Source organism: Platalea leucorodia (genome assembly GCF_965183815.1).
Source record: "Platalea leucorodia genome assembly, chromosome: 7".
Taxonomy (NCBI): Eukaryota; Metazoa; Chordata; class Aves; order Pelecaniformes; family Threskiornithidae; genus Platalea; species Platalea leucorodia.
In genome coordinates, this window is record NC_138829.1 from 12,599,503 (window position 1) to 12,623,079 (window position 23,577).

The 23,577-nt window shown below is 40.4% G+C and overlaps 1 protein-coding gene across 8 annotated transcripts in view; it reads left to right on the forward strand.

Moving 5' to 3' along the window:
• The window catches only part of CDC42BPB (CDC42 binding protein kinase beta), a 97,075-nt gene extending 77,022 nt beyond the window's left edge, over nt 1-20,053 (forward strand). For 5 of the 8 annotated variants that reach the window (XM_082317653.1, XM_082317655.1, XM_082317656.1 and 2 more), the window contains 13 exons: nt 526-662; nt 1,250-1,389; nt 2,997-3,078; nt 6,316-6,532; nt 6,927-6,989; nt 10,812-11,408; nt 14,052-14,149; nt 14,261-14,345; nt 14,498-14,618; nt 14,710-14,827; nt 15,930-16,038; nt 16,131-16,201; nt 18,291-20,053. In XM_082317653.1, the coding sequence (XP_082173779.1) occupies nt 526-662; nt 1,250-1,389; nt 2,997-3,078; nt 6,316-6,532; nt 6,927-6,989; nt 10,812-11,408; nt 14,052-14,149; nt 14,261-14,345; nt 14,498-14,618; nt 14,710-14,827; nt 15,930-16,038; nt 16,131-16,201; nt 18,291-18,422 (1,970 nt within the window). In that variant the 3' untranslated portion in view covers nt 18,423-20,053. Of the gene's footprint in view, nt 1-525; nt 663-1,249; nt 1,390-2,996; nt 3,079-6,315; nt 6,533-6,926; nt 6,990-10,811; nt 11,409-14,051; nt 14,150-14,260; nt 14,346-14,497; nt 14,619-14,709; nt 14,828-15,929; nt 16,039-16,130; nt 16,202-18,290 lie in introns of those variants that run through there. The other 3 variants (XM_082317654.1, XM_082317657.1, XR_014228773.1) reach the window with 2 other exon arrangements.
• The last annotated feature ends 3,524 nt before the right edge of the window (nt 20,054-23,577 follow it).

A 23,577-nucleotide genomic window follows, 5' to 3' on the forward strand; every position in this document is an offset into this window, starting at 1 on the left:
TACTTTATTATGCTTTCAAGTCTATTGCTTGTGTTTAATAGTTTAACCCGTTCTACTTTTTTTGGTCAGTTTAGTTTTACTTTATCTTTGCAGTGTTCTTGCACACTTGGATCAAATGAAACACCTACTATATTTATCTTGTCTCCTGCCACTGCCGTGTAATTTTTATTCCTCCTTTATTGATACTTTTTCTCTTCTGTGACTGTGTTGGTTACTGCTTAACACCAGTGAGGCTGACCAACTCCTTTTCCTTCTGGAAAATGCTTTCATAAGTTGCCTTGAAATGTGGACTCAGTTCCTGCCCTTTATGGAACTAATAGGCTTAAAAGAGAAAAAAGCACTTTGGAGAGTCTCATACACTATCTAGGTGTGTTCACTCCTTTAGCATAGTGGGCTATTGCAATATTTGACTACCAGTTTCAGTGTGATTAATTAATTTGCTGAGCTAAGGATAGACTACATTAATCTCCTGTTACGATTGACTCATACACGCATTTCACTGTGGATTTTCTCTTTTGTACTCAGTGTGTTCATTTGCATGCCATGTTTCCTGCAAGGATAGCGCACCTCAGGTCTGCCCTATACCCCCTGAGCAAGCCAAAAGGCCTCTTGGAGTAGATGTGCAAAGAGGAATAGGAACAGCCTATAAAGGTTACGTCAAGGTAATAGTCTTTTGTTCTTGGACAAGGGAAGACTACTAAACACTTAACAGCTATGCAGCTTGGAACCTCTAAGTATGTTTAAACAGATCTCCTAAATTGTGGTAAAGCCTTAAGGCTTTGTGTGCTATCTATGTAACTTATTTAACCTTCGTTGCTTTAGATGTGGGAGAAACGGTTGGTTTTACTACAAGAGCTAAAGGTTAGTGGATTAGTAGCTACAATGTTCATAAGTAGCTGGGGGGGGGGGGGGCGGCAGTATGCTTTAAGGAAGAATTTCTGTCATTGTTGACGTAAGCATAATATAAAAGGTAAACTGTCCTACCATTTTGGCATTTGTGGAATATACAAGCCCCATTGTTTGTCCTAATACTACCTAATATGTTTATTAAACTGTAACAGGGAATGGTTGAACTTACGGGAGGAAAAATGATTGCTTGATTACTTGACATTTTTTCACCCCGTTTTGAAGGGCAAGTAGAACGTGTTCTAATTCCGTTGATCTAAGTATAAGCTTTTCTAAATGTCCCTGCTTTCTGTGTCTACTACATGTGCTTACATTTAATAAGCAATCAGTTATTTATACGCAGGTCCCAAAGCCTACAGGAGTTAAGAAAGGGTGGCAGAGGGCTTATGCAGTTGTCTGTGACTGTAAACTGTTCTTGTATGATGTGCCTGAAGGAAAATCCACCCAGCCTGGAGTTGTTGCAAGTCAAGTCTTGGATCTCAGGTTTGTATTATTATGACAGAGTGCAAACCCTCTGTATTTTTTCCCAAACAGGAATATTTATTTATAGTACACAAGAAACTTGTAGGTCATGAGAGCTCTGGTCTGAGAATACCTGTGTGTTCTGAATATAGACTGCAGCTAAGTTTAGGCTGAATGAACTGGCTCAACAAGATGTCACTTAAGTGATTTTATAGTCACTTATACTACACTTATACACTTATACTACACTTATACACTTATACTACAATCACTAATATTTACAGTATTAGCATGTTTCTTCCTAGAATTCCACGTGCACCCATGGAAAACAAATAGACTTTGGTATATTGTTTTTTCCCCTGCACTCTGACCTCAAGAGTGAGTCACAGATCATCCCATAGCCAGTAATTTCAGGAACATTAGAAAAACTGAAGTAGTCTTCAGAAAAGCACCAACTAATTTACAGTGCAAGTGGCTCTGACCCTGCCTTCTCACAGGAGTCATTTTTTCACGGTGAACCATTTGAACCACTGAACACTGTCTACAAAAGATTTGAGACTTCCATTAATCAGAGTAACGAAGTTTTTTTATTTCAGTTTATGGAAATATCAAGAAAGCATAATACCTTTTTGTTACGGCACCTTCTATCTCTGTTGAATATAAAGTTTGTATTCACAAGCACCTTGATTTATATTTTTTTCCAGACAGCAGTACCATGGGGTTGCACCAGTACTGCTGTTCTGTTCTCACATTTATTCTCTGAGAACCATCACTGTCAGCCCTTTCTGACATGCTGGCAGTGGGAGCAGAAGCGTGGATGTATTGCAAATAACAGCATTCACATCAGTATGTTGCTTGAAGCAACTCAGCCAGATATTATACCAACTATCCCATGCTTTATCTGCTTATTGTAGCTGCCTCTTTGTGTCTGTCTTCTGAGGATTCTTAGATGTTTTAATAGACATTAACCACTACAGCTATGAATTCTAGCATGGGCAAGTTTCAGGCATTAGTGTCATCTTTACACTGAAATTGGCAATTATGGTGATCAACTTGGTCAAATTCAGTTTAAAATGGCTTGTGTAGACAAGCCCTCTGGGGTGGAGCACTCTGAAATGCGAAAGTTGTTCTGATGTCTGTTTATTTTACTGTAATAGAGAATAAAATCTAGCTGTTTTGAAAACCCTTATTTGAATCCCACAAACTATAATTATGTTGCCAAGAGCTTTTTATGTGATTTTTCTTTTTTTCCAAAGGCCCCTCTCTTGCTACACATTGAGGTATGAATTATTCATTTCTAATGTGTCTGCTGGGCTGGAAGAGCAATATTCTTACTGCTAATTGTAGAATAGGTGTGGTCGGTAAACCAAAACTACACAAAGCCACCCCACTTAACTTCAGGTGGACTAAGTTACACGTACTGAATGCTGTAGAAACATAACTAAAGCTTGTGAGTTGTTTAGGTCAAGGATGGTTAGAGCATAACAAAGCAGTGATGGCAGTTGTGACCCCTGTGCGGTGTTAGGAGACTGCAGCCTATTGAAACAGCTGTGATATCAGTTAGATTTTGCTGAATAATGTTAGTGTGCGATTCGTGTATGTGATTCTCTTGTTCTCTTTCTTACTAGAGATGAAGATTTTTGTGTGAGCTCTGTCCTAGCATCGGATGTAATACACGCAACTCGTAAAGACATCCCTTGTATATTCAGGGTATGGCTACCAATTTACTCTGACAGAACATACAAGTTAAATACCAGTGTTTTGTTTTGATAGTGAAGTACGTTATCCATATTTAATGTTTATTAAGTTATGCAGAAATATAAGAATTTATAAGGGGTGCTGAAATGTGTAGAAGAACAATATGATACTCCTCTTATAACTGAATTGTAAAGAACAAAGTTCTCCTCCTTTTTCTGCTTCCTTGTATATAAAGTTTGGCTTTTTTTCTTTTCTTGATTATAAATCAGTATATTCTTGTCTCCTCTTCCATTGGTATTACCAGATCCTGTTTTTAATTTCTTAGCTTTGGAGGACTCTTGCTTTAGGAACTGATGCTGTAACAGAGTAGACTGAAGCTGGATTGTGCTCACTGATTCTAGTTTGCCATGTATTGTCTTGTATAAAAAAATACATTTGAAATTTCAGTTTCCTTAATTTCATATTTAAGTGTAGTAGAAAAACATTTAAGAGAAAATAATTACCTTAGTTATAATATCCTCTTTGACGTATGTTCTATCTGAATGCTGTATTTGGTTTTTAACAACAGGAACTTCTTTCATAGGTTTTATGTGAATTATATTTAATCTGGAATTTTAAAACGTAGAGAAGAGTACATTAGTAGACAATATTTATAATCCCTTGCGTTTGAATCGAGAAACTCACTGTTTCCAGCATCTCTTATCCTCAGTCATTGAAATTCAAATCAGTGGAACATGGAACCCAGAGAGCTGACGGTCACCTGCAGTCCCAATCATTTGGTCCTTTAGGGTTTTACTTAGGAAATGTCTTAGCTACTTGAATGCTTCTGTGGCTTTGCTTTTCTGCTTTTTTGTAGAAATATTTTCTGCAGTGGATTTTCGTGCCTTAGTTTACTACTACTTTTACCTTCATTTTCCTCTTACGTGTTTCTAAATGTAGGGGTTTTTATTCCCATCTGCCTGCTCTCTTCTCAAATTAGCAAATGTGCAATACTATGGGAAAGGACTTCAGAGGAGAGAAAATGAGCTATGCAGAATGATGATTGATTCGTTTAGCCTGCTTGACTTGCTGCTCTGATTTTTGTCTGCAGTTTTTAACTGAAAGGGTATCTAAGCAAAAAAAACTTTTGTCAAATATCCCCATGTAAGAATACTTGTGTGGACAGACATGACAAAATGTCTCCACGATTTGATCAGATTATCCCCTACTAAAGAAACCTGATGAATTAACTAGAAGCCTGGTGTGTGAGTATATCTATTTAAATACTTTGTTGACGTGGACCTTGGCAGCATCTTCTCTGGTCCCTCTCTTTTCTCATTTTTATGTCCTCCTTCAAAAGAAGGAATTTCTAAAACTGGAAACCAGTAATATCTGATGCAAAAGAGAATATTTTCTCAATTTCATTTATTTCTAGATTTGCAGCTTGCTGACATAATGACATAGAGTGGCTTCTACACAACAGTTAAAGCTGTTACCTTACATCATCTGTATAAAAATGTGGTCCTTCTTTCATATGTGTTATTTCATGTAACACATAATGATATTGGTGTCCCGCCAAAGACAGATTTTCATGTCCATTTGGATCTTCTACCAGCAGAAAGCAGTAGCAGAATGCTGCCAAACGCTAAAATCTTGCCACCTGACCCTTCACGAAATCAAGAAGAGGAAGAACTTGTCTCGAACTCCAACATCTCTCCTTGGTAACCAGTTTTTAAAGCTGGATGTTAGGCTGTCCTGGCATCCAGACACTGCAGTCTTAAGTGCCGCCGTCGATACATTTTTAATAATAACGTAAGAGTGTCTGTAGTGGAGTCAAACAGCAGCAGTTTGAGTTAAAAAGCCTTGAGTTTCATAGCAAATACTGGATTTTTGTATGATGAATAATGCTAGGTATATTATCACCAACTTCTCCCATTTTTTCTGTATTTAACTGCATGTAAGATGCTACCTTCAAAAGACTGAGGAGTAATACATGGTGGTACTTCAAAGAGAAAACCATAGCTGAAGTCTAATTTGGTTTTGTTTTGTTTTCAAATTTAGAAGTATTGTTTATTATGCCTCCATCCATCTTTAAAATATTAATGCTTAGCTACAGTTTAGGACATCAACAAAGCTTGATGCAGAGTAATACGAGCTATGAGCAATTGCAAACTAGTTCTTTTCCTACTGCTCTTCACTTTCATCTTACTTCTGGAGTTCTGTCTCTGACATCCTATTGTCTCAAGTTTGCTTTCAGATATTTTGTTTTTCTTTAAGATGAACGTTACTGCTTAATTCACTCTTTCGGGAAGTGTATGTTGCCTAACCACATCATCCATTTTCATGGTGATTTTTCTTATCAAGGCATATAGGCTAAAGGTGTGTTATTCCATGTATGAATAGTCATAGCCTTCAGTTTTGCACTTTTGCACCTTTTGCTGCCTTTATTCTATTTAACTATGGTTATTCTAAAAGTTTGTTGTGAGAGCCGATGTGGCTGTTGTGGCTGATGGCCTCTTTGTCTGTGACTGGAAGCATAGTACCCATGATCTCACAATTCCTACGATCTCTTCACACAGGACACGTAACTAATACTAAGAATTACTAAGTGTATGCTTTGGCCAACAGAAAGTTCCTGGATAGTTTTTCTATAGGATTATTTACCTGAAAATTAAGTGAAGCCATTGTGATTTTCTTTTTACTTGGGGAAGTGGGAGAATACTTCACAATCTCAAAAGATTGTTTCCTCCAGAGCTTTTAATACAGATACAATGTGCTCTTCCCCCTGGACAAATATTTTGAAAGTTAAGTAGCAAAATCGAAATCTAGAACTGAGCATAGCAATGCCATTGGGTTTAAGTGCATCTGACTCAGAAAGCATGTGTGTCATTTTCAGTAAGTTATTAAAAGATGGGGGGGATGGATCAGGACAAATCATTGCATGCTACTGGAATTCCAGTTTGGAACAGGCAGAAGCCTTTTTCTGGCACATATTGATTGTTGTAGGAAAGGGATGTAGAGTTTCTTGCCCATATTTTAGAACTCAAAATGATTAAGCAAGACTGAATATTTTTAAACAAAACCACTGAGGTTTGCGTGTTTTTTCAAAGCACTGCGGCCATATTAGCTGTGTGCTGTGTTGCATACCACTCAGGTTATCATCGCATTGTTATGAAAAAGTGTCTTTTTCACAGTTCTGTGAAGTATATAATACTGACAAAAAGGGCTTTTATTACTCTTATTAATTCTGCTTTCTCTGTCTGTTAAAAGGTGACAGCTTCTCTCTTAGGTTTGCCTTCAAAGTCTTGTTCTCTACTGATCCTGACAGAAAATGAGAATGAGAAGAGAAAGTGGGTTGGAATCCTAGAAGGGTTGCAGTCTATCCTGCACAAAAACAGACTGAAAAACCAGGTTGTGCATATTCCACAAGAAGCCTATGACAGTACACTGCCTCTTATTAAAGCAAGTTTAGCTGCTGCTATTGTAGGTATGTTTGTTTTAACTTTTATAAGTGTGTGAGAGTTGTTGGAGCTTTTAGATGGGCTCCTGTAATGAGAGCACTGACACCTAGAAATAAATTCCTCAGCTGAATTCTTTCATAGAAATTTAATAATGGGGGGAAAAATGCTAATCTTGCATTGATATTCAAATTTCTTCATCCACTCAGAGTAAATAATACTGTTTAGTTGTTTAACAGGTTGTTTTAGCAATACGGTACCTGGCATGCTTTTGACAGACTGCGTGAACTTGAGTAAAATTGATTTGCAGTTGAAAATCTGTTTGTCCAGAAATTCTTCCAGCTGTTCAAAGCAAACAGTCTGTTTTAAAGATAAGATTAAGTATAGCTGAATTAATAGCCTTTTTTTCTCTTCCTGGTTTAGATCGAGATAGAATAGCAATTGGTTCAGAAGAAGGACTGTATGTGATAGAGGTAACTCGTGATGGTAAGTTAGGCCATAGTGCATGCAGTAATTACATACAGAATAATGAGCTCCATAACTTTTAGTGCTGTTATAGGTTACAAAACAGTCCTTCATGTATAGTAAGTATTAAGCACTCAGTAAATTGATGAGAAGGAAAAGTGAATGTGAGGTATAAGCACTAATTTGGTCATTATCATTACATTCAGTTGACTGGCTGAAATTAAAGTGATGGGTTACTGGGCATATTCTGACACATTCTCACCTTAACTGTGTTCCCACAGCAGGTAGCAAAATGCTTCAGCACACAGAGCACACACAGCAGCAGCTGATGCACAGTGAACTATCAGGCACTTACTAAATAGTACTTGAATCGACTGAGGAAAAACTTGACATGGAAACAGACTTGTTCCAACCTGCACCATCAGAGGACTTAAACTGCCATGAATTAGGAGTTAGACAGCCAGTGCAAGCAACACAAGTTTGTAGACTTTCCATTAAAGCCACCATGTGTCATTGTCTGTTTCTTCCAGAAATTTGACAACCACTCACATTCTGTTTCAGACTGATGGTGGCCAAAGAAAATGCCTTGCCTTGCCCCTTTTCATTATCGCCTTATTTCCCTGACCCCATGCTTCCTCCTGAACCTGCTTTTTCCTTCCTGTTCTTAATGTACTCTGCCCTCTGCTTTGGGAAACGTGGGATCAGTTTAGCCTGTTCTTTCTAAAGACTTACCATGTCCATTCCAGAAGTTCATACAGAGTGTGCTTTAGCTACCGCAGCACCACTCCAGGTTAGTCACTGAGCAGCACAGGCATACCCCTCTATTGTTGAATTATTAGGCATCATAGCTAGGGAGTGTAGAATCATGGAATACCAGGCTGGAGGGACCTCAAGGATCATTTGGTCCAATCTTTCTAGCACAATCTAGACGAGATGGCGCAGCACCATGTCCAGCTGAGTCTTAAACGTGTTCAGTGTAGTGGAGTCAACCACTTCCCTGGGGAGATTATTCCAATGATTGACTGTTCTCATTGTGAAAAATTTACCTCTCGTGTCCAATCGGAATCTCCCTGGGAGTAACTTGTACCCATTACCCCTTGTCCTCACCATGTGACTCCTTGTAAAAAGGGAGTCTCCATCTTCTTTGTAGCTCCCCTTTACGTACTGGTACATGGTGATGAGATCACCTCTAAGCCTCCTTTTCTCAAGGCTGAACAAGCCCAGCTCTCTCAGCCTGTCCACATCTTTTTTTTGTATAACAGGGACCAGAACTGTACAAGGGTAAGGGAAGCATTTTCCCCTTTATCCTGATGTACTCAGCACAAACACAAATAACAATGGGAGACATGCCTTAGTATTGTGGGGAACGCATGGAGGCCAAAAGGATTGCTAGCACATGAGCATTGGGATTGTTTGGGGTCAATCCATAGAAAATGCAATTTTAAACATGGAGAAGCAAAGAACAAGTCTGGGTAATTTTGCAGTCTGCTTCCAAAATAAGATATTCTTATTTTGAACAAACAAACGACCAAAAAAAAAAAAAAAAAAGAAAAAAAAACTAGTTGAGCTAAGCTGAATTTATAGAAGTTAAGTAATAAGAAGCAACGCAGATTTAAAATACAATAATCTACTACTATATATCCTTTTCCAAGTTACCATAGGAAATATTAGTTATTTCTTTCTCTCTGACTTTAAAAGGACCAAATACACCTAGTGAAATCCATTCGTTCTTGTAACTCCTGAGGCACTCTAAATTTAGACAGCACTCTAAATCCATACTTTTTGTGGTATAGAGCTAACAGCCTTGGCTCTCCGGTGGGATTGTTTCTAACAAAATACCTAATGCTTTCTTCACCTATATTTATAATTTCTGAGCTTAGATTCTTTTGGTGTCTTTAGCTGTCTGGGAGTTGAGGATGTTGAGGTCAGTGTCATTGTTAAAATTTCAAAGAAGAGGCTTCTTTAAATTTTGACTTAATGGAAGAATTTGAATTTCCTTTTTCAATGCAATTTATTTCATGACTAGTTGAAATTTGAACTGCGGTCATGCTAAAACTTGTATTTCAGTGTAAAATACAGCAGTGAATACAGGTTTTTAAAGACTTGCTTGACTTTCAAAATAAAATGAAGTACAAAGTCAGGGATGTAGATTTGAGGCAAAAAGCAAAATCTTATTGCTTCCTCTTGCTTAGAATAAGCCATTGCCCAATTTCAGGAGAAGATGCTTTATACACGGAGACAGCAGATATTTGAAATTCTTTTTAGCAGTAATAAATGCCATTCCTTTGAGTAAACTTCCAGTAGTCACCATTCTGTAAGTACTTAGATATGAACATAACTTTAGATGCAAGTAATTCCAGAGATTCCAGTACAGCTTCTTGCACAAAAGGAAATTGTACATTTAATTTGAAAGGTCATTTCATAAAGGAACGATTATCTGCATCACAATGTCATATGTAAATGTGAAAATGAATTATCACTTTTGGTTTTAAGTTAAGAGGTGTTTTGCATGAGTTTTCTATGACCAGTCCCTGTGTGCTAATAGCATTTTTATAGATTGTAATCTCTTTTTCATTTTATGGCAGTTGTAATTTTCAGTGTTAATTAACTGCCAGCTGCTTATATCAAAGATCTTTGGTCAGAACATCACTTAGTTCTTGACAAATAAACTAAACTGCAAGCTCGAGTTGGAGCTAGGGAAAAAAAAAAAAAAATCTTTGTGGCAAAGTTCCAACAGCTGGTTATTTCATAGAACATTTCTTCAGACATATCATCTATTTGTGCAATTGAGGGGATGCCACAAAACACTTAGCTTTGATCTAAACAGCCAAAGTCTTGGTAAAACTTTACATGATTTGGTAACTTGGCTATTACTGAAAAAATGCATATAACTTCCAGCTAATATTTCTTTTTGTATTATAATTCACAAATATTTTGAACACATTCAGTTAACAGAAAAATGAAAATGATATTTTAATATAATTGGCTTATGCATATTACGTATTATGTTTTCCTAGTTTGGAATAGCTTAGTCTTCTATTTGTACCCCATGAAATACTCGCTGCTTTCTTGAAAGTGCCAATATACCCATGATCCCAAAAGCAGAATATGTTGTACCTAACCCTGTCAGCTGCCTCTAACCCAGTTTTAAAAAATACCTTTAAACAGTGAAGACTCCCCAGCTTCCACAGGTTACCTAACTAGTCTTGACTGTGAGAAGGCTTTTCCTGGTGCCTGTCTTAAACCTCTCTTCCTACAGCTTAAGCCCATTCTTACTTACCTTTCCCCAGCACACACGGCATTTTTTGCCTTTCCCTGTAAGTGTTTAACATCCACTTACTGTACTGCTTTTGTATTTGGCTGAGACATTTGCCAACAGTACAGCATTTTGTATCCTCAATTATCAGCATTAAATACTTTATATTTCTTCTATCTGTGTTCTGCTAATTCGGTCTTCCTCCATAATTTACTTAAGATGCTGATGTTTTTCCTGAAGGTGGGACCAGTTTCAGAAGATACACCATCTTGCAGTGTATAGATAGTTACAGATATTATTATATAAAATTTTTTCTCCATTTATCCCAGAGCTTAAGTAGTCTTTCCCTGCAAAGTGTTGCTGAAGCGGGACTTTATATCCATAGAGAGAGTTACAGGAATGCTTTGTTTCATTGTTTATTCTCAGAATTAATAATGGAGTGTTGAACGCGTGTGATAAGTGCTCTTTCTTATCTGGTATGTGTCTGTGTTTAGATTCATTTTCAGACATCAGTATGTAACACTGCAATGTTTCCAGGCACAATGGTTTTCTTGTTTAACTTACGGCAGCTCTTGTTTCCTTTGCAGTGATAGTCCGAGCTGCTGACTGCAAGAAGGTGTACCAGATAGAGCTTGCTCCCAAAGAGAAAATCATCATCCTCATCTGCGGTCGGAACCATCACGTTCACCTTTACCCCTGGGCTTCTCTGGATGGGTCGGAAGGAAACTTTGACATTAAGCTTGCAGAAACTAAAGGCTGCCAATTGATTACAATTGGAACACTAAAGAAGAGTTCTTCGACTTGTTTGTTTGTGGCTGTCAAACGACAGGTTTTTTGCTATGAAATTCACAGAACTAAACCTTTCCACAAAAAATTCAGTGAAATCCAGGCTCCAGGAACTGTACAGTGGATGACAGTGTTCAAGGACAAGCTCTGTGTTGGCTACCAGTCTGGGTTCTCTCTGTTGACCATCCAGGGAGATGGACAATCTATAAACCTGGTAAATCCTAATGACCCCTCGCTTATCTTCCTCTCACAGCAGTCTTTTGATGCCCTTTGTGCTGTGGAGCTCAGTAATGAGGAATACCTGCTTTGCTTCAGCCATATGGGAGTATACGTCGATTCGCAAGGTCGAAGGTCACGCATGCAGGAACTAATGTGGCCTGCAACTCCTGTTGCCTGTAGTATGTATATGTTTTTCTGTTGCCATATCCCTGTTGCTGCTTTACTTGTCTAAAAATAATCAGCATTGTATTCTATTTTGCTTTGGTTTGTCTTTCAATATCTACAGTTTAAGTTTTGATGAGTTAAGAGGATACACAGTTCTTCCTGATGGTAGTTTTGGACTTGGTGATCTCCTGGGCTGAGATCCTGGATGCTGGAAGAAAAGCAGCCCTGTCTTATTACAGGACACAGAAGAACAAATAATGGAATGCAAATTAACTTTTACAGAGCGGAGAGTAGTCCTGGATGCAGGACAGTGCAAGACTACCCATCTGTGAAATTCCATAAAGATTTTTGCTCCCCTAGGGAGTGTAAATGTCTAGTTGTCTGTAGGATGTCTTCTGTGTCCTGTACTCAAAGTACAATAGAAAGTTGAAGATGAAATGTAACTGTGAGTCTAAGGGTTCATAAAGATAACAAAATAAGAGGTAAAAATATTGCTTTTGGCAGAACTGGTTGCAATTTTTTCCTATTGGTTTTATTTTTAGGGGAAGAATTTCCAAAAATAATATAGGGAAGTGGAGGCTAATTTTTCAACTGCTCTGCTCTTTTCAGGCACATTGGTTTATCAGCTAGTTAGGATAGAAGCACATGCGGAGCATTTTTCAGTATTCGGTAGACAAAGACAGTTCGCGATAAAACCGGGATTTCTATTTGGAGCTCAAATAGCAATTAAAGTGTTTTGAATGTTTGAAAGCTATTTCTTAATAGCTTTTTGTTTAAATAGTACACTGAGCAGTTAGGTGCTCATTGGTTTGATCAGGCCAGGCCCTAATAGCAGTTTGTTTAATTTTAATTGTCTTGAACTGAAATTGTTTGCTTGCTTTACTCTGACCTAGTTCTGTACAGAAGTCTGAAGCAAAGGCCCAAGGAAACAATGTAGTTGCAAATTTACTTTAAAATGCCATTAGCCAAAGCTAGTGTTTCCTTTTCCTTTATCAGCTTTACAGTTTTTTGCATTTTGGCAAACTCGACATGCTAGTTAATTGTTTCATCTGTTATTAGAAGCTGTTCTTACTGTAAATGATCTTATAGCATTCTTGTATATGCAGTCCTGAGTGGCGTTGACCTAGGGCTGTTTTTATAGAAAGGGCAACTTCGTCCACTGCCAAAGGAAACTGGATTACTTTCCATTAGCCTTGTCCTCCTTCCTCAGTCCTGGCGTCTGTCAGTGGTGATGGTGGCTTTTTTTAACTGTCCCATTAGGAGATCATCAAAGTAGAAATAGTTCTCCCCCTGTTGCAGTTTCTGCTGGGTAAAGGACCATGTTGTAGAGAGGTTTTAGGATACAAGGGAGAATTTATCTCTAGGGCATTCAGACCCCTCATGCTAGGAGAGGCCCAGGTCTGCGCTAACACAGTCAGCTCTCTTATCTCGGGTAGCCTGTCTAGGTTGCGGTTAAACCAGCTTAAAGCGCTGGTGCTGTGCTGAGGCAGCGTAGGCATTGTGGGGCTGTCTAGCTTGAGTACGGTGCAGTGCAAAGACTTGGAGCCAGCAGGTCTCGAAGCTGTAGCGTGGGCAAGCCCAGTGCAGACACTGACATGTCTCTCTGGGAACCAGCTGAGATCCGATCAAGCTCGTCAGCACTGACTGGTAAGTGCTGGCCTTGGCTACCAGCTGGCCAGGCAGAAGCAGTTGGTGTTTCTGTCTGATGCTCAGTGGTCTCCCTTGATTTGGACATCCAAGTCAACCATGACCCCATATGATAAATACTTCACCATAAATCACTTCTGGGATACATATTAATGATAGCTGTCTAAGGCTTTCTGTGAACAAGTTTAAAAAATAGCATCACAACCATTACTTCTGTTCTTCTAAGAAGATTCTGTAATGTGTTTAGTGTCCTACTGCGTTATTTTCCTTATGTTTATCAAAGCAGCTTTTTTCTCTATGAAATCCCATAAATTTCTAGTAACTGCTCTTCACATCAGGACATAGCCTTTACTTGAGCAGAAGCATGTTGATAGGAAGCTCTAGGGATCTCCGCTTTTCGTTTGACCTAAAATAAACTTGTCTGCTCATGCCTTTTATGCTTTTTAAAAAAAAAAAGTTGAAAAGAGACAATGTGACATTTTTCTGTTAACCTGATGAAAGCAACCCATACATGAATATCTAAAGCTAGATAATTGTTAGCAAAAGAGGAAGGAAATTGAGAACAGATCCGCATCATGACTTCATGACCCACCTCACAGATGGTGGCCCTCTCTTTTCCTCTGCACACAGCAGATGTATAGTTAGTTTGATGCTTCCGAAATGAAGTAATCTGCATCTGTGGAAAAGCTAGCTGCTCTGTTCCTACCAAGTAGCAAATTTGTATGCATCTGAAAACTTCAGATGCCATTTTGCAATTTCATGAAATCATAATTTGAAGTTTAAAAATACTGAAAGGGTCAAATTTAATCTTTCTATGACGCTGGTAGTTGTCGTTAGCAAATCTATTATCACAGAAATATCTGTTTGAAAGTGGGGCTGCGAAAAAGTGTTTTAAAATGTATCTTGCACATAGTGGAAAACTTGTAAGTATTGAAATTTGCTCAAATATATGTCAGTTCTGGACTACTGAAACCACATTAGGGTTTTCTGTTTGTTTTTCATCTATGCAGGTTGCAATTCTTCGTACGTAACAGTGTATAGCGAGTATGGTGTTGATGTATTTGATGTTAACACTATGGAATGGGTCCAGACTATTGGCCTGCGAAGGGTAAGTAATTTTCTTTGAATATGGAACTTAATTGGATTAATTCCAAATGAGATGTTTCTTCGCAGTGTACGCTAGGCATGAGTTAATTCTCTGCCTCCTTCCTCAAAACAGATCAGACCATTAAACATGGACGGCACACTGAATCTCCTTAACTGTGAGCCACCAAGACTAATATATTTCAAGAACAAGTTTGCAGGTGAGTATTGAGCAAGGGGAGAAATGGGCAAATTAATCAAAGCTAACTGGGTAATTTTAAGCAATGTTACCTTTGCATGAGATGAAACTTGTATTGGATGCGGCTGGGTCAACACATACCTATGTATGTGAAATTGCATTGTGGTATTGCAGCAGGAGCTGTCCTCAGTGTACCAGAAACATCTGACAATAGCAAGAAGCAAATGCTTCGAACTAGGAGCAAAAGAAGATTTGTATTTAAGGTTCCCGAGGAAGAGCGATTACAACAAAGGCGGTAAGAATTTAATCATGGTATGTAACTTAATATACATGATGACATGCAGAGGCTGGGAATGCTAATAGCAAAAATCACTCTGTTCTTTTAGGGAAATGCTTAGAGACCCTGAGCTAAGGTCAAAGATGATTTCTAACCCAACGAATTTCAACCATGTGGCTCATATGGGACCAGGAGATGGAATGCAGGTTCTCATGGACCTCCCACTGGTAAATTACTTTTAAAAGGGAGGGAGATATATGTGCATTTGTTCTTGCTCAGAAAAACTGTGAAGATGAGCTGTATAGGCTTCAAATATTATCTCTGTACCAAATTCTTCTAATCATTTTAAGAAAGGTGAACTTTCCTGATGTGCAATGCTTCTAAATCCTATGCAAGGAAATACTGTTAGCTGACTTACGAATGAGACACTGAAAGAAACAGGTATCACTGCCAGGAGCTTGTTAGTAGTTTTGTAAATAATCAGTCTCTCCTCCTTCCTTTTTCTTGTTTGTTGTCTTAAAATAACAGAATGAATTTCCTTTCCCCACATCCTCTTGACATTCTGCTCTGATATCACCTCCAACAGGCTTTGAGCACCTCTATCACGAGCCCTATCTCTGCTGAAATCTTTCTCCAGAGTGACCATTCCTCACTGCAAGGCTCCCCTCTGCTTTCTTCCTCTTCCTGTCCCTCCTCTGCTTCCCTAGCAAGGGTAGGAGTAGCTACAAACTGTTAGGAACTGGAATGGTGTGCTTGTGGCACTTCGACAATTCTAGAGCAAAAACAAGGGGGGGAAAAATAATGCTATGGAAGTAACTAAAATGCATGTAAGTTGCAGTGCTTTATAGCTTTTTTTTTTTTTTTTTATTTTGCATTTAACAAATACAGCGATTTGTGAGCTATTTTAGTGTTAAATCCAGGAGAGGAAGTTGCGAAGGTACACTTTTATGTTCTGTACCCTCCATTTTATAGCTGCTAGTCAGGCTTTCTCTTGTTCTTCTCAGCTAGCCCAGATGAGCGTAATGCATTTGTCCTTTCAGCAGGAGGAGGAAGGAAAGCAGAGCTGTTGGTGCAGTCCCTGCCCCTTCATAGAGGGTTTTGCTGGCTGACAGGTTCCAGTGGCTGCTATGGGGCTTAGTTCTTTCTCTGTCTTTCTCAGGGTTTCTGTCTGTTACTGAAAATATGTGGATGTGGTCAAGTAAGTTCAGAGTTTTTCTACCAACACTGGGTTGTAATAGCTTCAAAAGCACAGTAAAGTTTTCATGAGTAACAGCTCCTAGTTGGATAGCTTTTGTTGCTGGCTAACAAGGTGTTTCATTTCAACTGTAGAGTGTCCTACCTGCTGCACAGGATGAAAAACCATGTCCATCTACAGCTAACCTCTCACGGCAGCAGCAGCAGCAGAGAAGCAAAACCTATATTTCATGGCCCTCGTCAAGTAAGGCTGGAAGCAAGCTTGTCAGCTTTGAGCTGTAATTTATGGCTTCAACAAGAGGTGTAAACCTGCCCTTTTTGCTTCTTTCTCTACAGGTGGCAGTGATGTGGGAGGAGCCATGCCTTCCCAAAGTATGTCCGATCCTGACCAGGAGTTTGACAAAGAGGTAAAGTAGCTTTTATTAAATGGAGACTGACAATATCCTGTTGCTGTAGATTGTTTTCTTTTTCTAATAAATTAAATTTCTGAGGAAATACTTCATAAGGACCGTGTTCTTTATGGAGATGGTTTCCTTCCACAAATGTTTTCTCCAGCCTGTAATATATGATTGCAAGTTAGATATGCCAGCACAAAAGCAAAGCTGTGAAAAGATCTTTTTATGGTGATATTTTAAGAAGTATTATGTCTTGGATTAAGCTTTGTCGACAAGGGAAATTTGACTAATTGATGAAATGTCCTCAAAGCTCCTAAAAATGTTCTCTGGGCTATTAGCATAGAATAGCAAAGTAATACGACTAGTTAAGTAATTTTCTGTGCTGCCTTAAGGAAGACTTTTTGTCATGTAACTTGAAAAGGAATCGTATTTTAAAATATGTAAAACTGCTTTTAGCAAGAGTAAAAGTATGCACCAGTAGTCACCAAACTGCAAATGTCCTGGCTGTACAAAACTGGTGTCCCTGAATCTAAGGAGAGAAGATGTATGATTTTTGTTTCCTCGATTTATCATGGGTGTAGGTTCTTCCAAGCTTTGCTCAAGCACTGGCCTGTGCAAGGGAAGTGTTAGGAATTATTGCTGGGAGGCAAACTCCTAGATCAAGATCTTTGCATCTTTTTAGTGCTTTTTAGTACCCAACTACAGGTCCATGTAGTGTTCTGGATTTTGAAGGGTGTTTTCCTGAAGCCAGACCTTTGCAGGATGCCTTAGTACACCCTCAGTCAAAGCATTTGTCCAGAGTTCTGATCACAGCCATGCTCTGACTTCCTTTGTCACCTTGAGTAAGCCGTTAAAAGCATGTGAAAGTGGGGATCTCTAAACACGGGTATTTTTGAAACTGTCTTGATTTTTCAAAGGTGCTGATGACGGACTATGCCAGTTGATGTAGTTATTCTGTAGCATCCTTCCCAAATTCCATTACATTCCATGCTCTAATGATAATTGCTGCTTGTAGGCGAAAGTAGTGGTAGATTCTAAGGTTTTTACAACACTTTTTTTTTTTTGGTAGATCTTACAATTTCTTATGACTTCTTAAATTAAAAAAAATAGTAGTTTGAAACTTGAAAAAGGAGGCTCTAATACCACCTTTAGGTTTTATACTATTTTTCCCATGGCTTTTGGCTTTATCACAGCATGAACTGGATCATGTTAGGATAATCTTGTTATAGATGATCTTATTATTGTTTGAGCCACGCAAAATCTTGTGAACAGCATTCTTGAAGGATGCTGCCTTTCAATCTATTTGCTAAATATCTATTCCCTTTCTTGAAAATAACTTGCTGCAATGGTACCAGTTTTTCCTGCGCAGTATTTCATTAGCTGTGAATGTGTGCAGTGCTCAGTTATAACTCAGCAAAATAGTGGGAAACTTGCCAGCCATGCTGTTGAAGTGAGACCAGTCTGTGAAGGCAGATACCCAACAACCAATCTAACGGTGGGGAAATAACTGTGGATAGACTGTCTTTATTGGATATTGACGTAGGGCGTCTCCAGTAAGTATATTCCGTTTCCAGATCTCCAGCCTGATACTTGGCAGCCTTCACTCTTTTGTCAGGCATTTCGCATGCTTGTCACTCTTGCTGTTTTGTAAACAGTTCCTATGCTTGTTTCCTTCCTTCTCACCAAACTGAAGATGATTTGACCGTAACTGTTTATATGTTTATATGGGCAGATAAACCTACTCCTGGGCTATAAAAATGGCTTAAAAAACACAGGCTGGTAAATCCAGAACAACAGTGGGCAGATAGATGTGTTCCATCAGGAAAGCTTTGCTATGGCTAAAGGAGAGGAGTCTGGGATTTAGGAATTTCCACGTACTTTGCTGAAATTCCTGTTACGTCAGAAGGTCACCTTCAGGACTGCACTACATCCTATTGATGATAATGGAAGTATTTGCCTGAATGTTTAGCTATGAAATAAATCTAATACACACTGCTTTGTAGGTGTTGCTCACTGTAATTTTTGAGTGCCTTTGAAAGCTTTGGAGTGTCAAGAATTGACTTAAAGCGTAATTTTTTTTTTTAATGTTTCTCGTTAACAGCCTGATTCAGACTCCACCAAACACTCTACTCCATCCAACAGCTCAAATCCAAGTGGTCCCCCAAGTCCCAACTCTCCTCATAGGAATCAGCTTACACTAGACGGACTGGACCAGTCAACCTGTGACGCATAACACTACCGCTCTCACCATTCCGGCTTCGATCATCCACTACTCTGTGGAGTATTCAAGAGCAGGGCAAAGCTGTCTCAGATGCTAGTGCCAAGACTGACACTGAATCTCTAGTGTTGTACAAGAATAATTATATATCTAGATTGTAGATACAAACTATTGAAATGAAGAAAATTCTTTACTAAATAGCGATCGAGCTTTTTATGCAGAATTGTTCACTGCTCAGTTACGGTTGATTCCTTTCTGCACAGCTGTGACACAGTTTTATTGCATAGGAGCATTTAAGGCCACCAGTAAATAGTCTTATTCTTATGCTGAAAAAGAAATAGAGAGAGATACTGATAATGTTGCTACAATATCAGGAATATTATTTTTCTATAGAATGATGTAATGTCTCATTAGCAGGAAATCCTTTTAGACACAATTTGGACCTCTAAATAGGAAATGCGAGCAGGTCTAGTTACATCCTCAAATGAATACACTTTTCCCTTTTTCCCATAACTGTTTGTTTCCTAAATCTTAAGGAGAATGCTAGGAAGCTGTAGGTCGTTTCCAACATCAATAGAATCACCAGGAAGTCAAATAAAAGTTGGTTATAGTTTTGTGGCCTTTTAATTCATTTAGCCATTACATATACAGCTGCATAACTGTCTTTCTATCTTTCTACCAACTTTTTAGTCTTGTACATAGGACTACTGCCAGTTATCTTTTACCCATACCCTGCTTTTTAGTCCTCATCAGTCAGTCATTAGTCAGGGCTTTTAAAATATTGGTAATTACTGCTGTGAAAAAAATTTTACTCCTAGTTCTTGCCTATCTCCTTCTGAGAAGTTGTTTCTCCTGGGTTTTTTGGTGTAAGGACACACTACATTGTTTAGCTAGCAAGCCTTCTCGTGGATGCATTGCCCTCGAAGTCTGCTTGATCTAAGGGACTATATCGCACTAAAACATCAGTCTGTCTTATTGGTTACCAAAGTGGAATGTGAAGGATGTGTAACTGGGGGTGCTGCTTTTCTCATTAATTGTATCCTCACCTGCATGAAGACCCCATGATTATTAATCAAGTATTGATCATGTAGAAAAATGCACAACACACTCCTGTATATTTTGCTATGGCCCACGTGCAGTGGTGATGTTTTGCGTGTATATTTAATCTCATGCTTCCATGTATTATACATTTAGTAATCAAAGATTTGTGACCATGTTTCATTAAAAGCTTGTAATTAATTCAGTGGCTGGCATATCCAGTTTGTCATTGTCACACTAGTGTGCCTTCTGTGCCAATTTTATGACAGTTGGATGTCACTTATTTAAAATTTGGTTTAAATGGGCTAATGATATACCAATGGCTAATGTTCTTTTCTGAAACACTGTATAGGACGTGCACTTATCTTTAGTTTAAACTGAGTGTTCTAGTCAACATTTAATCCTGTTACGTTAAGTGTTCGACAGTACTTGCTCTTTTTCTCAGATTCTTGATAAAGGGGCTCAGTTAGAGCTGGACACTACTGCTTCGGGGGTTTTCTGGTTTTTACTTTTTTAATGTAAGTCTAAGTCTTTGTAATTATTGAATTGTGAGAACATTTTTGAACAATTTACCTGTCAATAAAGCAGAAGAGGGAGGTTTTAAAGTTCTTAGTCGTCTGTCTTGACATGTGAAAACAGTATACCACTGACACTTGCTTTAGTTTCATGGTAAATTCACTTTGTTCACATGGACGTTTACATGAACTGAAAGATACTTTGAAGCTCCGTACCTGAATGCTATGAGAAAGGTGTGTGTTTCTGCACGTAAATGCATGTTCAGGAGCGATGGAAGTCCTTTTCGTGGAATACAGTGTTGAAATTTTGTGCCCTTGGTTTGTGTTAGAGTTGTCATTTCATCGAGTCGCTGGCCCTATTCATTCTTTTTTAAATTATTTATGTGACTATTTCCTTATGGCTGAAGCATAGTAAGGAGGCTGCAGGATCTATTCGGACATCTTAAGTGTGATAAAACAATAAAGACTTTTGACTTGGTGTCAAAGCAGTAGTCCCAAAGAAACACTTAGGAACATTTCAAGGATCAGTGTGTGAATGGTGCAGCCCCTAATCTAGGGGTTTTTTTTAAAGCTCCCCTCGTGCTCCGGTATTTGAGCACAGCAGAGCTCCCTGTAGCTAGAACAGCGCCGACATCTTCCCTAGCGTGTGCTGGGTAAGCATCCCTCATCCCTTACGGAGTGCCCGAGTGCTCCTGGGTGACTTGTTGATTTGTCTCACCCATCTTACTCCAGGTCTGTTAATGGGGAAGGCCTAGATTAATATTTTGGACCCTGCTGTTCCTTGCTTGACCAAACCTGGGCAAGGCTGGGGCAGGGCGGCTAGGGAAAGCGCACCTGCACTCTGCCCCGGGGATGGAGGTGATGGCTGACGGGAGGTTTGAGGGCTGTGTGCCGGAAGCCTTCTCACAAGTATTCATGTTAATCAGCCTTTGACTTTTTAAAAAACATTTCTGCTGCTCTTGAGCTGATTTTTCTCTGCACAGTGAGGACTTCAGATGCCAACAAAGTCTTTAATTATGGGGGTATTAAATCATAGCACTCAGCAGTGCCAGGGCTTGGTTATAATTTAAGCAGGAGAACGTTTCTAGAAAAATAAATTAATTGCTCAGTATGAATACATTATTCTTTTTTTTTTTTTTTTTCCCTCAAGTCTGGCCAAGCAGAATTCCTCCCCAAATCCTCCACCACAGCCTCTTGCAAATCTTCTATTCCTTTAAGGTTTCCAATGCTCGTTACCTAAGGAGTCCTCCTCAGCCCTCAGGAGAACTTCTAGAAATGCAGAAATTCAAGGCTCGATGTGAAATTCAAGGCTCCTCTGACGGTGCGCTTTCTTCTCCCTGGAGGCTACCAGTCCAGTATCGCAAGTGAGGAACTGAGTTACACAAGGAAGGAGGATAACTTGGTCTGCCCGCTCCTCTGCCCATTCCGTTTTCGCAGAGGCTTCACATCAGGTCCCAAAGCCGGGGCCATGGGCACACCGCTCACCAGAACGCGTTGGTCACTTCTAGTGCAGCTCTTCACCCGGAAAGGCTGTGTATTTTGGAATACATCCTGGTGTCACTTGCTACCCAAGAACTAAACCCATTTACCGACACCTCTGTCTATAGCACGGATGTGCTGAGAACAAACAGCTTCCGAAATGGGTGCAATCTGCTGGTGGGGGGTGTGTGAACACTCGCTTTATGTTTGCAGAGTAAGTGCTTAACACAGCTAAGTCACAGGGAGGGGACTTCAGCGTAGAAATGCTGAAGGTCCAGGCACCATCGTTGTTCTGCGCAGCGCCAGATTAGGCATCCCGGGGAGAAAGCAGAGGCGTAAAAATCTTAAGGGCTGGCAGTGGTAGTTAAAGCACTGAGAAGCAGGGAAGCGTTTGAGGGAAGAGATGACTGTGGGAACTGAACTGCACCCTTACGTGCAGTTAAGTGAAGTAACAGTCAAAGGAAGGTGTCGCATCATGACCACAAACCTTGTCTTGCTGCTAAGTTTAGCCTATTTTAAAAGGAGAAAAAAAGAGCGATGGTATTCTTGCATTCCAAGCCACTGGAGCATCTCATGTTCTGGTTTGGACCCTGCCGGCTCTGTACCACATGGCTCTGGCAGGCCGGAGTGAGGAGGTCGTACCAGAAAGTAGCGTTCACCTGCCCAGCCCTTGCCTGCCGTTGCGGTGGCAGCAGGTCTGAACTGCCTTCTCCTGCCTGCTTGCACCCCTCTGGGTGTGCTCCCCCGCAATTTCCCCTTCCATCCCTCCTCGGCAGCCTGGGGCTCCTCGCAGCTGGTGGGCCAAGAGCTGCAGCTGCTGCCACCCTCGCCCAGCGCGGAGCGGCCGCTTTCCTGCAGGCTGAGGGCTGCTGCCCCATGGCCCCGGGCTCACCGCTGGCAGGGCAGCGCAGCAGCGTGGGGGCGGAGGGGCTCTGCTTCAGGGGAAGGGGTGCCGTGGGCGCAGGGACCGTGTCAGGGAGGCAGGAGGGAAGGCACAGTGGTTGGAAAGAGCCAGCACCGTCTCAGTGCTCCTTGCAAAGCCCTCCTAAATGTGTTTCTGGGGACGTGGGGTGATGACGAGACCGGACATCAGCTGCACGCCTGTCGCAGGATGCCAGGGAGAGCCAAAGGCTGGCAGAGCTTGTCCCAGTGGCGAATGATGCTCAGCGTCGCCGGCGGGGTTAGCTGAGGACAGGAGCAGAAGAGAGCAGGACGTGCTCAGCAAGCCCGAGCTGCAATGCTGCGCTCCAGCCAGAGGAGGAACCTGAACTCAGGAATCAGCCAGCTCCCCGTCCTTGCAGCAAATATTTTCCCTGCTCCCCAATAAGATGCAGCACTTTTTTGTCAGCTGACTACACAGGTTTATGCAGCTTTACTGCTTGTTTTCTCATAGATAAAACCCTTAGAGTTTTTTGCAGCACCACCTGCTTTCCAGTTTCTTACGCAGTCCCTGCTCTGCGGTGCAGTGAGGAAGAGCAGTGGGGAGCCCTGTGTGCTGATGGAGGAGACGGCCACAGCTCTGCTGCCGCCCCGCAGCGCCTTGGCAGCTCCCGCGCTCCAGTGGTGCCAGCCAGCCCCTGCCACATCCCCTCCCTTTTGCTGCTGCTACCGCCTGCTAAAAAAAAAATAAAAATAAAAAAAAATAAAAAAATGCATTCGGCCAAGTCTGTTTGCAGGCTCAGTGGTATTTTGAGCACTGCTGCCTACTGCACGCTCTGAATCCGGACTTGCACAACTTCTGCGAGCAGCTGTAATGCGTGGAGGGAAGGCACAATGATACGAGTTGGTGTCCATTAACAGCGTGCAGGTTGCTTTTTCTTTTAAGACCCTGGGAAGCAATGACTCCTGAGATCTTGCCACTAACACTAATGCATTTTGCATTAGTCTGTCACAGCAGGGGACCCTTGACTCTCAGGACCAAGAGCAAAACAAAGCCATCAGGTGCCCAGCCATGCCGCGCACAGCCTCGCCGACATAAACCACCCATCTAATGCGCTGCTTACCAAAGATGTCTGCGAATTAAATTCCTTGTTTAGGCAGGATCCCAGGAGAGATCCTTATGTACCGAAACCCACTGCGTTACCCTGCCTGCACCGTGGGCTGTCTGCGTGTGCCAGTGCGCAGGTAGTGATCATGGG